This window comes from Chelmon rostratus, chromosome 20, assembly GCF_017976325.1.
Source record: "Chelmon rostratus isolate fCheRos1 chromosome 20, fCheRos1.pri, whole genome shotgun sequence".
NCBI lineage: Eukaryota > Metazoa > Chordata > Actinopteri > Chaetodontiformes > Chaetodontidae > Chelmon > Chelmon rostratus.
The window spans coordinates 426,906-446,074 of NC_055677.1; the positions used below are offsets into that span (position 1 = coordinate 426,906).

The window sequence follows — 19,169 nt, forward strand, 5'->3', positions numbered from 1 at the left end:
CTGCATGAGACATGGACTCTGCATGAGACATGGACTCTGCATGAGACATAAACTCTGCATGAGACAAACTCTGCATGAGACATGGACTCTGCATGAGACATAAACTCTGCATGAGACATAGACTCTGCATGAGACATGGACTCTGCATGAGACAAACTCTGCATGAGACATGGACTCTGAATGAAACATGGACTCTGCATGAGACATGGACTCTGAATGAGACAAACTCTGCATGAGACAAACTCTGCATGAGACATGGACTCTGCATGAGACATAAACTCTGCATGAGACTCTGCATGAGACATAAACTCTGCATGAGACGTAGACTCTGCATGAGACATGGACTCTGCATGAGACATAAACTCTGCATGAGACATGGACTCTGCATGAGACATAAACACACCATTTGAGACATAAACTCTGCATGAGACATGGACTCTGCATGAGACATGGACTCTGCATGAGACATAGACTCTGCATGAGACATGGACTCTGCATGAGACATAAACACACCATTTGAGACATAAACTCTGCATGAGACATAAACACAAAGTATGAGACAATAAAGACAAAGTGAGGAGACACTACAGTCAAAGCTACAAGAAGCAGAATGAAACTGAATGAAGAGTCATTTTTAAACTTTGACTCATAGATAGAGACGGAGACTCTGCATGAGACATGGACTCTGCATGAGACATAAACTCTGCATGAGACATAGACTCTGCATGAGACATGGACTCTGCATGAGACGTAGACTCTGCATGAGACATAGACTCTGCATGAGACGCAGACTCTGCATGAGACATAGACACTGCATGAGACATAAACTCTGCATGAGACATAGACTCTGCATGAGACATAGACTCTGAATGAGACATAGACTCTGCATGAGACATGGACACTGCATGAGACATAAACTCTGCATGAGACATAGACTCTGCATGAGACATGGACTCTGCATGAGACGTAGACTCTGAATGAGACGTAGACTCTGCATGAGACATGGACTCTGCATGAGACATAAACTCTGCATGAGACATAGACTCTGCATGAGACGTAGACTCTGCATGAGACATAAACTCTGCATGAGACATAGACTCTGCATGAGACGTGGACTCTGCATGAGACATGGACTCTGCATGAGACATAAACTCTGCATGAGACGTGGACTCTGCATGAGACATGGACTCTGCATGAGACATAAACTCTGCATGAGACGTAGACTCTGCATGAGACATGGACTCTGCATGAGACATAAACTCTGCATGAGACGTAGACTCTGCATGAGACATAAACTCTGCATGAGACATGGACTCTGCATGAGACATAAACACACCATTTGAGACATAAACTCTGCATGAGACATAAACACAAAGTATGAGACAATAAAGACAAAGTGAGGAGACACTACAGTCAAAGCTACAAGAAGCAGAATGAAACTGAATGAAGAGTCATTTTTAAACTTTGACTCATAATTTCGATGTTTCTTTTGCTTCTTGTCATGATTCATGTTGTATTTTTCCCTCCACAACAAAACATCTGGAACAGTTTGACGCTCTCTGCAGTCACCGTCCTCCTATCAGACTGACAGGAAGTGACAGAAACGGACGCGCCAACGACCTTCTCTGTCTAACTTTTAATGTCACTCATCTGTTTTTCTGGCCATCTTCCTCCTCCTCCTCCTCCTCCTCTGCGCCTTGACATAAATCATTTATGAAGTGGCATTTCTGCTCCTGTCAGTCAAACCCGACAGGAGGAAGAGGAGGGGTGAGGAATAGGTGAGCAGTGTGCTGGTGTTCATCTCAAACCTCTCTCTCTACCAGGAGCAGTATGTCTTCATCCATGACGCCATCTTGGAGGCGTGTCTCTGCGGTGACACTGCCATTCCAGCCAATCAGCTGCGGTCAGTTTACTATGAGATGAACCGATTGGATCCTCAGACCAACTCCAGTCAGATTAAAGAGGAGTTCAGGGTAACGGTTTTTAATCTGTGTCTTTATTTACAGGGTTAGTGTTTGTGGGTAATAAACCGACAGTAACGCATAAATAAAGTTTTTGTTTTTGTCACTAAGTCATTAAAAAACAGACGTCATGAAGTCATTCAGAAACTCACAGTATTGATTTCACATAGTTTACATGTTGGCGATGGTGATGGTGGTGGTGGTGGTATTGGTAATCATATTGATGATCATATTGGTAAAAGTTTTGGCAATCAAATTGCTGATTATATTGGTGATGGTATTGTAAATGATATCGATAAAGGTATTGGTAATTGTATTGATGATGATATTGGTGTGTGCGTGCCCAGACTCTGAACATGGTGACGCCTACGCTGCGGGTGGAGGACTGCAGCATCGCTCTGTTGCCTAGAAACCACGAGAAGAACCGCTGCATGGACGTGTTGCCTCCGGACCGCTGCCTGCCGTTCCTCATCACCATCGACGGAGAGAGCTCCAACTACATCAACGCTGCACTGATGGACGTATGTGTCACACACACACACACACACACACACACACACACACCCAACCACCAACCACAAAGTCCATTAGAGCATCACATGAACTTCTCAGGTGATGGACTCGCCCAGTCGTCATGAAACTGTAGATGTCTGAATGTATATTTTAGAGTGTCGTTCTCAGAGCTATCGATTCATATATTCATATATGAAAAAGGTAATATTGATGGATTTGTCAATCCTCTTCTTATTCTTTGTCTTACCTTTATTTGGGAATGACTACAGTTCCCAAGATGCTTTGCGAGATGTAAACAGGAAACAGGAATTCAGTGAGTTAGCTGTGGTCTACAACTTCTTTTGGTTGACTATGTTTGTTTACATTTAGTCAAATTGCACCAATAACAGCACTGTCGTCATGGAAACCAATCAAATACCTAATGACAAAGTGTGTGTGTGTGTGTGTGTGTGTGTGTGTGTGTGTGTGTGTCAGTTCAAAGATCCTTCACACTGAAGCTCAGAGAGGGAAACATAAACTGCTGGTTGTTGGTGTTGATGTAATGTATTCACCTGTGTGATGTCATTTCCTGCTGCGTGACCATATATGGTCGTGTGTTAACTGTTGCAGAGCTACAAGCAGCCGTCAGCGTTCATCGTTACCCAGCATCCTTTGCCTAACACAGTTAAGGACTTCTGGCGCCTCGTCCTCGATTATCACTGCACATCCATCGTCATGCTGAACGACGTCGACCCTGCACAGGTGAACACACACATGATGAGTTTTTTTTACGATAAAGTGCAGTGAGACGATACAACAGATTTAAATGAGCTCGTTCATTGTTTCTGTGGCTGCAGGTTTCATCATTGACACAGATACAGTCGGACATACAGGAGAGATCCTGACTGGAAGCTCTTTGACCATGTCTCATTGGTCAGCTATCAATCAAATCAGTTATATATTTTTTTATATATTTTTAAATGTTAACGATACAATAAATACAGAAACAGAACATTGTTCCATTTGTTACAGTAAAATCTGATTCCATCTCATCTGTGTAACCTGCTGTGCTGTGAAACTTAAAGAAATGGAAAGAAATGACTGCATGAAGAGAAGGAAGTCAACCTGTCTGTCTGCCTGACTGCCTGTCTGTCTGTCTGCCTGTCTGTCTGTCTGCCTGTCTGTCTGTCTGTGTCTCAGCTCTGTCCTCAGTACTGGCCGGAGAATGGCCTCCATCGTCTCGGCTCCCTGCAGGTGGAGTTCGTCTCTGCAGATCTGGAGGAGGACGTAATCAGCCGCATCTTCAGGATCTACAACACGGCCAGGGTGCGTTTCTTTTACACTCTCTCATTTCCCTCTGACGTTACCATGACTAACACCACCCAAAGGCAGGGACAACAGTATCTCATGATGAATCTGATTTGAGACAACTGATGGGACCAGGTGTGTTTCAGTCTGGGTCATTTGGACCAGGTGTGTTTCAGTCTGGGTCATTTGGACCAGGCTTGGTTCAGTCTGGGTCAGTTGGACCAGGTGTGTTTCAGTCTGGGTCATTTGGACCAGGCTTGGTTCAGTCTGGGTCAGTTGGACCAGGTGTGTTTCAGTCTGGGTTATTTGGACCAGGTGTGTTTCAGTCTGGGTCATTTGGACCAGGCTTGGTTCAGTCTGGGTCAGTTGGACCAGGTGTGTTTCAGTCTGGGTCACAAACCTCAGCAACACTAGTTGTAGTTGTTTGATGAAGAACTTTATTGGAGTGACACACTTCGGCTTGAGAGCTTCATCAGGGTCATATTTAATGAGTTGTCAGCTTTCTGCTCCTCAAGTAATTTTACTTTACACAAACTACAATATCTGTTCGTCCTTACAAATTAACCACATGTTGTGTTTATTCTTAATTATTTCTGTAATTTCTACAGTGGTTAATGGAAGCTGATGCTAGCTGTTGCTAGCTGAGAGTTCATGGGAGGTCGTACTGGCTGATGTTTACGGTCGTCGAGAGTTGTTGCCTCTTAAGTGCACAGACAAAACAAAGTCGTTAGCTTGTTGGCTTTCAAGGTTGCACTAGAGCACAGTTTGTACATGACACTGACATTAGCTGACATTAGCTTAGCTCTTGATGTTAACTGACATTAGTAGATCCACTTGATGCTAGCTGGCACCAGTAGTCGATAATGCTAATATCTGTCATCTCATATTATTGCTGCTAGTCATGCTAGCTGTTACTAGTGGATGATCGGTGAAGTGCACAGTCTGATGAAAACAAAACTAGCTCGTTAGTTTGTTTAAGCAACGTTAGCCTGTTAGCGACAGTTTGGTATTTCTCGCTCATTGCAGATGTGATCAGACCGTTCGTGGACGTGTTAGCTGTGTTAGCTGTCACTCTGGTTGTCTCATTTTGACCCCCGTTACACCCTCAGGTCTTCAGAGTGCGTTTGATTTCTGTCTGAAAACGTTCAGCTGTGCTCGTGTTTGATCCAAACCTCCATTTCTCTCCTGCTTCACCAAATTTAGATCAGAATGCGTTCGATTTAAACCTCTTCACCTCCCTGTCGGGCTGAGTTTAGATTTTGTGGCGTTTGATTTGTGCTTCATTTCCTCCCTGTGTCCCACAAAATTTGGTCTGTGTTTGATCCAGACCCCCCCCCCACCCGCCTTGCTGTGGCAGGTCAGATTTAGCTTTCGGTGCGTTTGATTTGAACCCTTTCTCCTCCCTGTCTGCTCACATTTATGTTAGGATATGTTCGTCTTCCATCCATTACTCCCCCACCGCCTTCATTCGCTTTCCTCTGTTTACCTCTCTTACCTCCTTTGTTCCTGCCTGTACTCCTTTCCTTTCCTCATTCCTCTCTTCCTTCCTTACCTCTTTGTTTGCTTTCTTCCTTCCTCTATTTGTTACTTACCTCCTCCTCTCTCTCTGTACCTGCTCCGTTCCTTATTCAGTCCTCACCTTCCCTATCCCTTTCTCTTTCCTTCTCTCCTTCCCTCCTTTGCTCCCTTCCCACTTTCTTTACTCCTTACATTCATCCTTTTTTAATTTTCCATGCTTGTTCCATACTTCCTTCGTTTTTTCTGTACCTCATTCTTTCATTCCTCACCATTCTTCTCTTTTTCCAACCACCTTTGCTCCTCTTTGTATCTCCTTCTGTATGCCTCTATGCCTCCTTCTTTCCTTCCCTCCAGCCTTTCTTCCTTTCAGCGTTTAGGTTAGGGTGTGTTTGATTTTAGCCTCCTTTCAGCTCTTCCCCCCTTCCCCCCTTCACGTTTCATTTCCTCACCCTGACCAACCTGAGGTGAGGTTAGGGTGAGCCTGTTTTGACCCTGCTGTCCTCCTTGGTTGCCCCAGCCCCAGGATGGGTACCGCATGGTGCAGCAGTTCCAGTTCTTGGGCTGGCCGATGTACCGGGACACGCCCGTCTCCAAGCGCTCCTTCCTCAAACTGGTTCACCAGGTGGACAAATGGCAGGAGGAGTACGACGGAGGAGAGGGACGCACTGTGGTCCACTGCCTGTAAGAATACACAAAATACATTACTGGATGTAGTATTGGAGTCATTGTTACTAGTACTGATGCTGTACTGCTGATACAAATAATACTGAGCTGATAGTTCTTCTCTTTCATCACTGATGCTTTGTCTCCATCTAGTGGTAACAAGTGCAACAACATCCACAACATCCTGATTGGTATACTTGTTCCTCTCTCCTCCTCCTCCTCTTCTCCCCCTCTGCCCTCTCCTCCTCCTCAGTAATGGAGGAGGTCGCAGTGGTGTTTTCTGCAGTATCAGTATCGTGTGTGAGATGTTGCGACAGCAGCGCTGCGTCGACGTTTTCCACGCCGTCAAAACGCTGAGAAACAACAAGCCAAACATGGTGGACCTGCTGGTAACTGACAGACACGCACGCACACACACACACACTCACACACACACACACACACACACACACACACACATACTTTATTACAATGATGTAATGTAATCTGTATAATGTAATTATAGATTTTAAATGAATGTTTTTTTGTCATTTTCAGTGAGTTTACTACAAATTCACTGTTATTATTATTATTGTTAGTATTATATACAGTATATATATTTCTATACATACATTTAGTACACACTGTACTACAGTGTATATCTGTATACATTTAAAATGGCATATTTTATATATTAAGTTAGAAATATTGCATACATATATTTGTATTATATCTTCTGATATTTATGGTGTATCGTGTTATTCTCATTAATGGATTGTTGTCGTTATCATTAGATGAAGATGACCTCTGACCTCTGTCTCTCCCGACAGGAACAGTATAAATTCTGTTATGAAGTTGCTCTGGAGTATCTCAACTCTGCTTAGCCTCAACAACAGACGCTCCTTCATCTTCCTCTTCGTCCCTCAGTGATAACACTGCGCACAGTCTGACAAGAGGAAGAGGAGGGAGAGGAGGTCTACTACTGACTGAAGGAGGAGAGGAAGCAGTGAGGAGGATGTTTTTGCACTGCCTTGTTTGACTGCGAGCATGGACTCACCTCGTTACTCACCGTGTGTCACTTCGTTGTGCTGAACCTCGTTTTTTATTGTTTTTGTCGTGTTGATGAAACTAAAGGAACCAAAACGACGTCACACCTGAAGAGAGAAGCTTCAGTGCATCGTGGTGGAGCATCAGGGGACAGACTCAGATCTACCTGAACTCACCTGTCCTGATGCACTCAAACTCACCGTCTCTTCATCCCCGTTTCTTTGTGTTTCCTCTTCAAGAACCAAAGCGGTGGTTGGTTTTCAGGCAGATAACTTCACAGCGTCAGTCGCTTCCCAAAGCACACGGCTGCATGTCACCCAGCGAACAACTCCTGTGTATATAAAGTGAATTAAGAAGAAACTGGAGACTTTCTCTCATAATTACATTAAACACGACGTCTCCAGCTTTTTCTGTCTCATAATCATCAGAAAAGATCTCATGATGACAAGGACACATTTAAAAATGGCTTTGACCCTCACATGAATGGGGAAATGGTTGTCAGTGATGTAAACACAGAGGCTGCACTGGGCTGACTGGGAACACTGGTATGGTCGTTTAAAGAGCGTGATGGCGCCCAGCGGCAGGATGAGACGTAAAGAAAATCAATTCACACGTGGAGTCGAAACAGTAAATTCTCTGAATGAGTATTTTCATCTTTTCATCAGCCTCAACGGGACGATTTCAGATTTTAAACAACGTCACATCTGATTGGTCGCAGAGCAACATGACATCAGAGCTAATTGAGTCCCTGTCAGATTTAAATTAGATCTGAAATAATCAGTAGATTAATCAACAGAACGCATCACCAACTGTTCTGATAACTGACCGTTCACCAAACCCCCGCCCAAACAGCGACTGTCCACCGTCACCTTGTGAGTGACGCTTGAGTACTGGAGGTACTGAAGTACTTTGTTCATTTAGTACACAGTATGCAGTACTGACTGTAGCAGGCAGTAAGTTAGTAGGTGATTTCAAACAGTCTGTTCATCTCCTCTGACGCATGCTGCTAATATTAGCACGTCTGGCTAACTACCTCGTGTTACTGCCAAGCCTGGGAGGTAGCATATCGTTAGCTTAGCAAAACGCTGTTCACTGGTAGCACGTCAACTGTGTGAGATGCTATTAAATTGTATGCTAATGTTAGCAGCTCTATCCTGATATTTATTTGACTCTTTACACTCCAACAACTCCAGACAAAGTTGTGTTTGATAGCATGTTTGATCAGTTAGTCCTGATCCTAAAACTCTTTGTCCCTGAATGTTAGACTGAAATCAGTCTTATATTTCAGACTGTTTGTCGTTATTTCCATGTCTTCAACTTCACTCGTCAACTTGACAACGATCGCTGTTTACCTTGGACCTGTTAGCGTTAGCCTCATTCTGTTAGCATATTATCATGTGTGTAGCCTCCAAATGCGTTTTGTTTCTTTATTCACAAGGACAATTTACATTAATCTACATTTCTGTGGATGTGCCAGCTAGCTGGCTAATTTTCAACCTCATCCTTCAGAAAGATTTTCTCACCAGCGATCGTTGCACAGTAAGATGCTAAAATCACAACAAATGTGACAAAGTCAGGATGCACAAGATGGTCCACAAATCAAAGCCAGCAACAGGAGCAGTCAGACCCTTTAATTTGTTAAAATGAGCTCGCTGGAAACATTCAAAAGTCAGGAGGAGGATAACTTTAGTGTAGTTAGCTAGCAAGCTAGCATCTAAATCTGTCAGTGACATGTGCAACAGTAACTGGGGGGGCTTTGAGAACGGTCTGTTGCAGAACATTTTGTTTTGGTGCAACATTTGCATGTGGGGAGGCGAGCCCTGGCATTAAAATAAAAACTCAATCTAAAGTCAACGGAACTCTAAAGAAGGGTAGCAGAGCTCGCTTGTTTATGTTCGAACCATCAGGGACCACGTTGGGCTAACTGAAATAGCATAAGTCAGTGTGTAGGCTGCTGGTGTTGTAGTGAGAGGGATTCTGATACACACAGATAGTGGAAGAGTCTGCCACTGGCCGCCTCACGTAGGCCAGGCTTATTCCCACAGTCTACATCAAGCGACTCCAGCTTCATAGAGACACAGCTGAGTGTCATCAGCATAAAGGATGTGACTAAGGGCAGCGAACAGGAAGAACCTCATGGAACACTGTATATTAAAGGTGATGCTGATGAAATGTGGTTTTTAATGAGGACAGGACGATCGGTCACTAACACACAGTTCCAGATATCACAGCTGGAGCCATCAAACCGACAGTTCATTGAATTTTTAATAAACTGATTTCAATCCTGATGAATGAACATCATCTCTGCTGAGCTCGACGGTTCATTCTCAACCTCAGCTCAAGGTCCACTTACCAGTGTTTGTTCCAGAACTTTCAGCCATATCTCAGGTTGAGTTTCTGCAGTTGCCAGTTTGAATGTCAGTATTTCCATGGCAACTATTCAAACTCAATCTGCTGATGAAGACTGCGTGATATGGTCAAGAGCACTGGAAAAATCAAGAAGGAGCCTTGAGCTGAGGTTGTTTTGTCGTCTGTTTTTTTGTCTTTCCACTGAGAAACATGAAGATACATAACAACACGCAGATGTTTGTGTTGGAGACACTGTCTGTCCACACGTCTGTCTTCTTCAGTGGTGTTTCATCTTTGCTGGACCAGAAATGTTGTCTTTAATTTGGGTAAATCCAGAATGATCCCAAATGTTTCACCCTGATCCCCTTCAGGTTGCGGGTCTGTCTTTCTGTTCGTTGTCAGGTTTTGTTCTGTTTGTCTTCTCCTCAGCAGCTGGATGATGCTGGTCGGTGGTTTTGTTCTGGACAGAGATTGAAGTGAGCTGTTAATAATGTAAATAAAGCAGGAGGAAGCAGGAAGAAGAATATTTATTCCTTCAGTTGTTCTCAGTGTTGATGTTGTCATCGTCGTTCTCGTGAAGCACACAGACAGAGACAATCATGTTGGACGATTTTAATGTTCCTCCGTCAGAACCACGATCAGACCAGGAAACAACCAAACCCTGTTCCGGTGTGACCCTGTTATATACGGCTCTGGGCTGTCTAACGCTGGTTATGTATGGTTGTGGTTTTGATCGAACCCCGTTAACGTATGGCTCTGGTGCTGATGAGAACATTATTGTAATGAAAGCTTTTATTTATGTTGTATGATTCCAAAATACTACAAATAAAAATCTGTATACACTCTTCACCTGGAGAATGATACTGATGTCGCAAGGTGTGTGTGTGTGTGTGTGTGTGTGTGTTGGTTGGGGTGCCAATCAAACCTGGAGGTTAGAGCCTGCTAATCAACCAGGAAGTAGTGTTAGTATCCACCTGCAAATGTCAGGTGGTCCAAGAAGTTAAAAAAAGAGTATCGTATAGTGTAGTATAGTATAGAATAGAATAGTGTAGTATTTGTAGTATTTTTTTAACAGGTAATTTCAGGTAGTTACTTCCTTAACAAACAACATTAGCAATACAACAAGATCATCGGTAAGATCAGCTGACTGATGTTGATCATTTCGTCCAATCACACTCTATTTTCTTACTCCTCGCTAATGTTAGCATGGTAACTTTTAAATACTAATGTTAGCTAGAATGCTAATGTTAAAGTGCTAAAGCTGGAATAGCAATGTTAAAATGCTGCTGTTAATGCTACCATGCTAATGTGTAAAAGGCTAGCGTTGGTCACAAAGGTCTTTCCAGCAGACTGAAGATACAGTTCTGCCCAGTGAACATTTCACTCTTTCGTCTTTCTGGATTTTATTTCTTGTCCATCTGAATTTTAACAGTCCTTCATCAGTATCTCATTTTGAGACTAAAGGAGGAGAATTAACTGTTAAAGTAAATTTACTTTTATTCCTTTGTGGAAGACAAAGGAAAGAGGTGACGAGTCTAATACCTGAGGATTCATCTCTTCCCATTGGCTCACAGACCAGAAGGTCTCCAGGTGTGAGGTCGGCAGTGAGTCTTTGTAAAATTAGTTCTAAAGTTTAATGGGCTGTTAGTGCAGCAGAAGCTCTGAGTGTCTGTAGCTCCACCAGCTCACTGACCTCCAGCCGACACACTGACTGCAGCTGCTGCTGCTCCTTTACATTCACATATGGAGCAGACATGAATCAAAACATGTCTGTGTGTTGGTCCACCTGAACATGTATTACACAATAATATACACAATAAACTCATCAGATTAATATGATACAGTAAGTGAGAGTCAAATTTTTTAAATTACTTTACTGGGGTATTTATTATTTTGGAGACTTTAGAATTGTTCTCCATGTGTGAAATATATATTCTTCTTCACGCTGATAGCATAGTAAACTGAATACCTTTGGATTTTGGACAGAATATTTGCAATTTTCGTACACAGACTAATTTATTGAGGTTATAATTGGCAGGTTAATCTTTACTGAACCAATAGCAAGATGCAGCGCTGAGATTTTCTTTGACTATTTTACTGATCCTCATTTAAGCTTCACCGTCTGTTTAAGGCCTGTAGTTGCAGTGCGTGTTCTGACCTGTAGGGGGCAGCATGAACGCACCTCATTGGACATCCTGCCGGAAGCTGAGAAGACACACAACAAGTGTTTCCGGTGCAGCCTGTTGTTTCGGCGCTGTTTTCGTGTTTTTCTGTCTTAAGTTAAATCTGTTGTTTGTGTTAAATCTTTGTCGACCATTAAACCATCTTCGCTCATACCACCTGACCCACTCGGCTCGCAGGTAAAACGGACACCTTTATTTAATCTGTCGGGTTGTGGGAACGTTAGTTAGCTGATGTTAGCACTGTGCTAATGTTAGCATGTGAGCGGAGATTAAACAGAGCCGTGAGAGGAAGTTTTCTGTTCCCCCAGCAGACAGACAGACAGACAAACAGACAGACAGACAGGGGCTATATGAACTGTGGTTTTTATATATTTGTGGAAAATAAAACTGACACGGACTCGTTCACAGCCGACAGGCTGACAGAATTAAAACTCCGCCGATCATCTCCAATAGATTCAATCAAGTAAAAGAAATGTGGTGTAGCAGCGACAGCAGGCTGAGGCCGAGCCTTCGTCCTCCTCATCAGCAACAACACAACTTCCGACGGTAACTTGATGACAGAAGCCCAGCAGTTAACCTGGGACTGCCAGCCCCTTTGTCACCATGACCCCCCACTAACATTACATTTATCAGCCATGGTCAGTCTGTTAATGTAGTCTGTTAAGGAAGAAGCTGAAGACACGATCGACCGTCAGAAACCTTCTCAGTCCAAGACCCGGTGCTCAACACGCAGGGCTAGCATGTAGCTAAAGCTAACCGGCGAGCATTCATCATCCGGTTCAGTTCTGTGCCAGCAGTCAGAGGAACACTTAGTGTTGGACTGTCCCTTCAGGAAAAACTGGCACGAATTTGAAGTCTTTGTTTGAATCATTGAGATGCAAAACGTCGCATTACAGTTTATACACAATTAATTTCTTTGAATGAAAGATGGATTATTGACTCAGCACCACCATGAACGGATGGATGAACGAGTTGTGATGTGTGTCGGTGTTCAGGTGCAGTTTGAAACATGTCGTCTGGACTCCTGGAGCCTCCCGAAGGAGGAGAACAACTCTGCGTTTTCCTGCTGAGAGATGAGGAAGAGGAGGTGGTGGAGAGGAGGAGGGAGGTGGGCTGCCAGTGGGAGAGTCCAGAAGAGGAGAGGAAGGAGGTGGGCTGTCAGAGTGATTCAGCAGACAGGAGAGACGCTGCCGTCCAGGTGGACCTGCTGACCCAGCAGCTCAGCTGGAGACACACAGGTCAGACAGGTGCAGTTATCTTGTCTTTTAGGGATGATTGTGTTTGGAACTACAGTTCACATGATGCTGTAAGGGACAAAAAGGTTTCTAATTCGGTTAAACACAACCTGGCAAACTTCAGACAAATAAGGAGCTCATTAACTAATACTGCTGCTCTGATGTTTTTACATTGCATGATCCTCTCACACATTGACTATTGTTTCACTAGCTGGGTGCTGGCATGTTCAACAGCCCCCCACCCAATAGAATCCCTTTATAAAAAAGCTTTAAAGACACTGGACAGAAAACCTTACTCGTATCACATCTGTAATATCCTTAAAAAGTATAGTTTTCTAAGTTTTCATAGTTTCAAGGTTTTTAAATGTGCCTGCGCTCTATACAAAAGTCTCAATGAATGTATAAAAAACAGGACTGTGAGGGGTTTGAACACCAGGGCCTGCGACAGAGGAGACGTAGAGATCCCTTCCAGACGCACCACTTTTGGTAGAAATGTGTTGTCTGTCTTGGGGGGGGGGGGGACTACAGTTGCAAATGAGCTAATCAGCGATAAACTGGCACATTTACAGCAATGTTCATCAATGTGCACTGTCCTAAATAAATAAATTAATAAATAATAAAAAACATATAATGTTGCCATGGAGACAGTGAGTTAGCTGTGGACTAAAACTAGAGGCTTTTTATAGCCTGTGTTTGCTTATATTTAGTCAAACTGTCTCCATTAAACTTTAAACTAAAGAGTCTTTTTCTCTCAAGATTTCTGGAGGTTTATTGTGGATCATCACAGATAATGATGTCATCAGGAAGTGATGTCACACTGAATGACATCAATGTGTTTCAGTCTGACTGAGTTGTGACTGTGAGGGTATTGAAGCTCAACATGTGTCTGACTGGCAAGTAAAACAAACAAGAGCTGTGACTGAAGAACATCTGTCTGACACAAGGTGGCAGCAGAGCACCTCGTCCTGACGTGTGTGTGTGTGTGTGTGTGTGTGTGTGTGTGTGTGTGTGTGTGTGTGTGTGTGTGTGTGTGTGTGTGTGTGTGTGTGTGTGTGTGTGTTCGTTCAGGTTCATCTGCGATGCTGCTGCAATGTTTCGCAGTCAGACCTGATGGACCAGACGGTGGCGCTCTGCTGCAACACTGCACCACCAACCGCACCAGAACCAGAACAATCCAGCCCACTGTCAAACCCTCCCCCAAACACACCCAGTCCAGATCCAGGTCCCAGAGGAGACCGCCTCCTGAGAGCTCCAACAGCGCCAGGCGGAGTCCAGCTCAACGCCACCTCCGCCTCGTGTCACCTGTGACTGACCACCAACAGGAGGAGGAAGAGGAGGAGGAGGAGGAGGAAGAGGTGGAGGAGGACACAGGTGATCCCACCTGGAGTCCACCTGAGGGAGGTGAGTGAGGATGTCAGCAAACAAATCTCTCTCACCTTAAAAATCTGTTTTTATTTAGAAGTTTGAAACTTTTTGTGTTTTAAAGTTTCACACAAATGTCTCAGAGGATGAAGATGATGAAGTAATGAGACCTCTTCTCAAAGGTCAAAGGTCAGCTTGACTGTGACATCGTCTTTTCTGTCCATTATTCAGCAGCATCACTCAGGAACAGTTATGTGACCATGGGGCTGTCACGATTAGGAATTTCTGGAGACAATTATTGTCAGACAAATAATTGCGATTGATATTGTCTTATTTTGTTTCTGTATAATCTACTACCATAGTATAATTAGCTCTAACAATACACATGCTGTACTGTACTCCTTAACGAATAAGAGCAATTTAATGACGTTTTGAACGTCAAGAAATAGACAAAGACTTCAGTAACCACTCCATTCCTTAACAGGATTTATTGTAATCAATCTGCTGCAAGCACTGAAGCAAACTCAGATTTTCTGTCTGCCTAAAACTGTCAGAAAGTATTGAACAGGTCAGACTAAAGATTTCTTTGACTTCTTCTCAGTCAATGAACAAAGTGCACTGTAAGGCTCATGTATGGGCTCATATTGGCTCTTGACCACATATCGAGAAAAGATCAGCCTCGCTTCACTCGTTGAGGACGTCATCCTTCACGTTGTTGTACAGGTACTGCAGTCTTGGAGATATGTTTTGCCTGGTGGGTTGTACTGCTTATCAAAATTGTGCAGCATTTCTTTAAATGCTGTTTTTTCTACCGTGTTGAACGGCTGCATTTAGCGATAAACCTCGTTACACCGTCTGTTAACGAGCGCCGTCTTTCACTGTCCTGTTGATACTCGGAGGGTCTTCCGAAAGATTCGCCAAGAGCCGGCTGACGGGCGGCACCGACCGCTGTGGAGGTTGTTCGAAGCTCGGCGTGTTGCTGCGGATGGTGGATCTGGAGATGTTGTTTCAGATTCGTCGTGTTCGGTTTTTAGCACTTTTTCACGGCAACGTTTCCAGATCGCTTCCTCCATGTTACTGGACTCTCCTTTATCGTTTGCCTTAAAGCCGAAATGCATCCACAGCGGTGCCGTGGTACAGAACCACCTCACCCTCCATGCTATCATGCTAGCCTCGCTAACCGTCCGACCAAGACGAGAGAGAAGGGAGACAACACAGTGAGGCTGTGACGTCATCAAGCTGCTGCCGCTGGCGCAGCACGATGACGTCGTACTCTGAGCTATTTTATACAACTTTGTGGATAAAAGAAATAATTGACGGTAATCACGAATAGAAAAAATAATCGCGATTAACGATTATTGTAATAATTGTGACAGCCCTATGTGACCATGTTTCACACCTGCTCAGATCCTGAGCTGATGGTTTGGCTCTTCTGAGCTGCAGGTTCAATGTGTGTGAAGCCTCCACGTTTCAGTCTGTAGCTTCTCTGCAGCAGCGGCCACATCTGAAGCATCAGAGTCCAGCAGAAGCTGATTGGTTGTGCTGATATTGATCTTCAGCTGATTGTTCCATTTCACCAACAAACACACTGAAGACCTTGAACTAAACTCCTTCAGTCCTCTCTGCAGATATTAGATGAGTCTGGATGGAAACTGACTGACGGCGATTCTACTTTTTATTCTTTTAATTCTTTATTTTGCTGACAGAAATCAATTTATTGATTTATTTCTCTCAGAAGTTTCTCTTTTGTTGAATTCATCTCTTATAACTCTTTATTCTTTGATATCCTCCCTGTGTTTCCCTCTAGATGTCCACTCTCACCCGTCTCCCTCCGCTGTCGAGGACGTTCAGCTGGACTCCGAGTCCCAGCATGCACCTCTTCGTGGGGTGAAGCTGGAGCCTGGTAGCACCATGTGTGACGTTTGTGGTAAAGTGATGAAGAATAAGTCGAGTCTGGCCCGACACTCCTTCATCCACACAGGGAAGAAGCCGTTCGCATGCCACCTCTGTGACCTGCGCTTCAACCGCCGCGACAACCTGCAGCACCACCTGAACCGGTTGCACCCCAACGGCGTCGCCAAGCTGGAGAAGCAGCGCGAGGTGCAGGCGTGGCTGTGCGCCGTCTGTGGTAAAACCTTCAGCTGCAGGTCCCGGCTGAAAACGCACGAGGTCATCCATTCGGGCGTGAAACCCCACCGCTGCGACCTCTGCCCCAAAGCCTACATGAGGACCAACGACCTCGAGCACCACAAGAAGATCGTCCACATCAACGGCGCCACGGAGCCTCCACCCACCAGCTCGCTGCTCTGCGACTTCTGCGGCAAAGAGTTTAAATGCAGGTCGCAGCTGGCCATCCACTTCCAGACTCACACGGGAGAGCGGCCGCACCTCTGCGACATCTGCGGGCGCAAGTTTGGACGCCAGTACCAGCTGAAGCGCCATAAAACCCTGGTCCATGGCAACAGAGTGAACGGCGAGGAGAACCCGCCGTCCGACTCCCCGTTCGCCTGTGATGTCTGCGGGAAGCGGCTGAAATCTGAAGCCCTCCTCGACGCTCACTCCCGCATCCACTCAGGTGACAAACCTCACCGATGCGGCATCTGTCTGCGCGGCTTCCAGCGCGCCACCTGCCTGAAGCAGCACCACGTACGCGTTCACCTGAGGGTCAGAGTGAACGAGGCGATGCACGCCATCGGACGCAGAAAGAGCTCAGCGGAGGCGAGGACGTTCCCGTGTCCAATCTGCAGCAAAGTTTTCAAATTCAAGTCTCTGCTGGCGAGTCACTCCCTGATCCACAGCGAGATCCGACCCTACGGCTGCGACTTCTGCAGCCGCAGCTTCAGACGCCTGAGCCACCTGAAGAGACACCGCGAGGTCGTCCACGCCAACGGAGAGCGCCTGCCGCAGAGCTTCATCTGTCACATCTGCGGCAAAGACAAGAAGTGCCGCTCGCAGCTCGCCAGACACGTCATCATCCACACCGGAGAGCGGCCGTACGCCTGCGACCTCTGCGCCGCCCGCTTCAACCGCAGCGGGAACCTGCAGCAACACAGGAAGCGCATGCACGGTGTGGGGACGGCGCCCGCAGAGGAAGCCCCGCCCATCCTGTTTGAGGATGACATGATGCCTGCTCTCACTTACAAACAGGAAGAGACAGTGGTGGCTGTTGACGCCTCAGCTGAGGGCTGTGAGGATGCGGCGAGCGACGAGACGGACGCCAATCAGCAGGCGGTCACGACCTGACCGGTCCGAACCGAGCACGCTCAGAATGTCCCGCCTTCCCGCTTCCTTTCTTTGAACCTTGAACCCTAAAGTTGGCGGTGTCGAAGCGGTCTGATGTTCTGAGGGCTTCTGACGACGGAACCGAAACAGACCGAGAAGATGTGAGAACGTCGTTCAGTTTAAATCAGTTCTGCTTTGATTCTTCAGAAAAATGAACGATGATCAAATTATCAATGAATTTATTAAATGACTAAAGAAAAAAAACTCTCTTACTTCCGGTTTGAATCTTTTAATGAAACTGCCCCCCCCCCATCCCATTTTGGAGCTTTTAGCTGGATCACATGATCTTCCTTGAGAGACGGGGTTTCCTCAGTTATCACAGAAATGTAGCCCCCCCCTTCTCTACAGATTCATTAAATGTGACTCTTGGCAGTTTTTTGTTGTTGTGATCAACCAGATGGAGGCAGCTGATTGGTTGAATTTGCAGACTCAGGGTCACAGGAAGTGTTTTTATTCATGACAAAAAGTTTTTTTTCAGCGCATGTAGGTACCACACACACACACACACACAGCTGATGTTTGACTGATCGGCCCCATGATGACAAACTGGGAGGCGTTCCCATGGCAACAGGGAGCTAAAAGCACTTTAATATCCCATTAATTTTCCCATCAGTCAGATTCAGTTAATGGATTGATGGATGGATTATAATGAAGTAGGTTTATTTCTGGGTCAATTAAACTGAATTACAGTAAAGTGTCGTGGGATTGAAACTCATTTAAAGTCCAATTAAAGTTTAATTAGATGGATCCATTTGAGCTCCGTAAATTCATCAAAAGGAAGGAAACATGAAGAGAAATTAGAAAACGAGCTAATACTGAACGAACTGAACGGCATCATACAGGTGGGGGGGGGATCAGTCGAACCTCAGCTGATCTGAGAGCAGTTCTCTTCGAAGCTTGTTTGGAGTGCGTTCAAGTCAGCTCAGAGGAAAACCGAGGAGGAGGAGGACGGCGTGGCAGCAGGTCAGATTGTCCTTCGTCACATCATCAGTGTACAAACATGAGACATGTTCACGATCAGCTGTGTGCACTCAGTATCTGAGTGTTAGCAGATCCATCCAGAAAGACATTTATCACGTTTCTAACCTGATAAATAGAGTTTGAGAGTCAGCACATCATTTCTTTACCTCCTCTGTCACATGGAGGAGGAGCTGAGTCAGAAGGGAAATAATATTTTATAGATTCTGAACATCTGAGCTAATGATGCTAATCATGCTTCCTGTTTTCTCTCTTTCATCTCTTTAAAATGAACAGATTGCGTCTCCTCCCGCCTCCCTCCTGCACTGCAGCTGCTTCATGAGCTGTGAAATCAAACGCACCCCTGCTGTGTCTCCACCCCTCTGCTGAGGGATGCTTCATTTCCACTCAGCTGCTGATCGCTCCCACGTCATTAACTGAACACATTCAATTAAACATCAAACCAGACCGACTAACATCACACTCACAGGAAGCACAGGTCGACAAACAGGTAAAGACACCGACCAATCAGAGCCAAGTGACCAACAGGTTGAGAGGAGAGAAGAAAGAAAGGGGCTGAGGAGGAAAGAAGGAAACCAAAAGAGGAGGTAGACAAGGGAAAAAAGGGAATAGAAGGAAGGAAAGGAGCAGCGAGGTAGGGTGAGGAAGAGGAAAGGACAGAAGGCAGAGGGGGTGAAGTCAGGCATGGAGGAAATGTGTATGAGATGGAAGAAGAGAAGGAAGGAAAGAAGGAGATGTAGAAGGGAAAAAGGAAGGAAAGAAGGAGATGTAGAAAGGAAAACGGAAGGAAAGAAGGAGATACAGAAAGGAAA

The 19,169-nt window shown here is 45.1% G+C and overlaps 2 protein-coding genes across 10 annotated transcripts in view; both read left to right on the forward strand.

Moving 5' to 3' along the window:
* LOC121624140 (receptor-type tyrosine-protein phosphatase mu-like) overlaps positions 1 to 10,164 on the forward strand; it is a 130,410-nt gene extending 120,246 nt beyond the window's left edge. For all 7 annotated transcript variants that reach the window (XM_041961760.1, XM_041961761.1, XM_041961762.1 and 4 more), the window contains 7 exons: positions 1,824 to 1,973; positions 2,309 to 2,482; positions 3,084 to 3,215; positions 3,654 to 3,779; positions 5,797 to 5,960; positions 6,196 to 6,331; positions 6,752 to 10,164. In XM_041961760.1, the coding sequence (XP_041817694.1) occupies positions 1,824 to 1,973; positions 2,309 to 2,482; positions 3,084 to 3,215; positions 3,654 to 3,779; positions 5,797 to 5,960; positions 6,196 to 6,331; positions 6,752 to 6,805 (936 nt within the window). In that variant the 3' untranslated portion in view covers positions 6,806 to 10,164. The remainder of the gene's footprint in view (positions 1 to 1,823; positions 1,974 to 2,308; positions 2,483 to 3,083; positions 3,216 to 3,653; positions 3,780 to 5,796; positions 5,961 to 6,195; positions 6,332 to 6,751) is intronic.
* Positions 10,165 to 11,540: 1,376 nt separating this feature from the next.
* On the forward strand, positions 11,541 to 19,118 carry LOC121624016 (zinc finger protein 708-like). 3 transcript variants are annotated; one of them, XR_006007850.1, is made up of 5 exons: positions 11,541 to 11,677; positions 12,496 to 12,738; positions 13,804 to 14,136; positions 15,905 to 18,342; positions 18,634 to 19,118. XR_006007850.1 is itself a non-coding variant. In XM_041961603.1 (4 exons), exons 2-4 carry the CDS (start codon positions 12,510 to 12,512, stop codon positions 17,338 to 17,340), a joined length of 1,998 nt encoding a protein of 665 aa, XP_041817537.1. In that variant the 5' UTR covers positions 11,541 to 11,677; positions 12,496 to 12,509; the 3' UTR covers positions 17,341 to 18,549. The 3 variants fall into 3 exon arrangements, 1 of the variants encoding a protein (XP_041817537.1); XR_006007851.1 differs by having other exon boundaries at positions 15,905 to 17,480; XM_041961603.1 differs by lacking the exon at positions 18,634 to 19,118 and having other exon boundaries at positions 15,905 to 18,549.
* The last annotated feature ends 51 nt before the right edge of the window (positions 19,119 to 19,169 follow it).

Bases quoted from the DNA above. Each gene is read 5' to 3' on its own strand.
- LOC121624016 (XM_041961603.1), top strand. From the start codon at position 12,510: ATGTCGTCTGGACTCCTGGAGCCTCCCGAAGGAGGAGAACAACTCTGC. The intron at 12,739-13,803 runs GTCAGACAGGTG...GTGTTCGTTCAG, and splicing joins GCTCAGCTGGAGACACACAG to GTTCATCTGCGATGCTGCTG. The intron at 14,137-15,904 runs GTGAGTGAGGAT...GTTTCCCTCTAG, and splicing joins CTGGAGTCCACCTGAGGGAG to ATGTCCACTCTCACCCGTCT.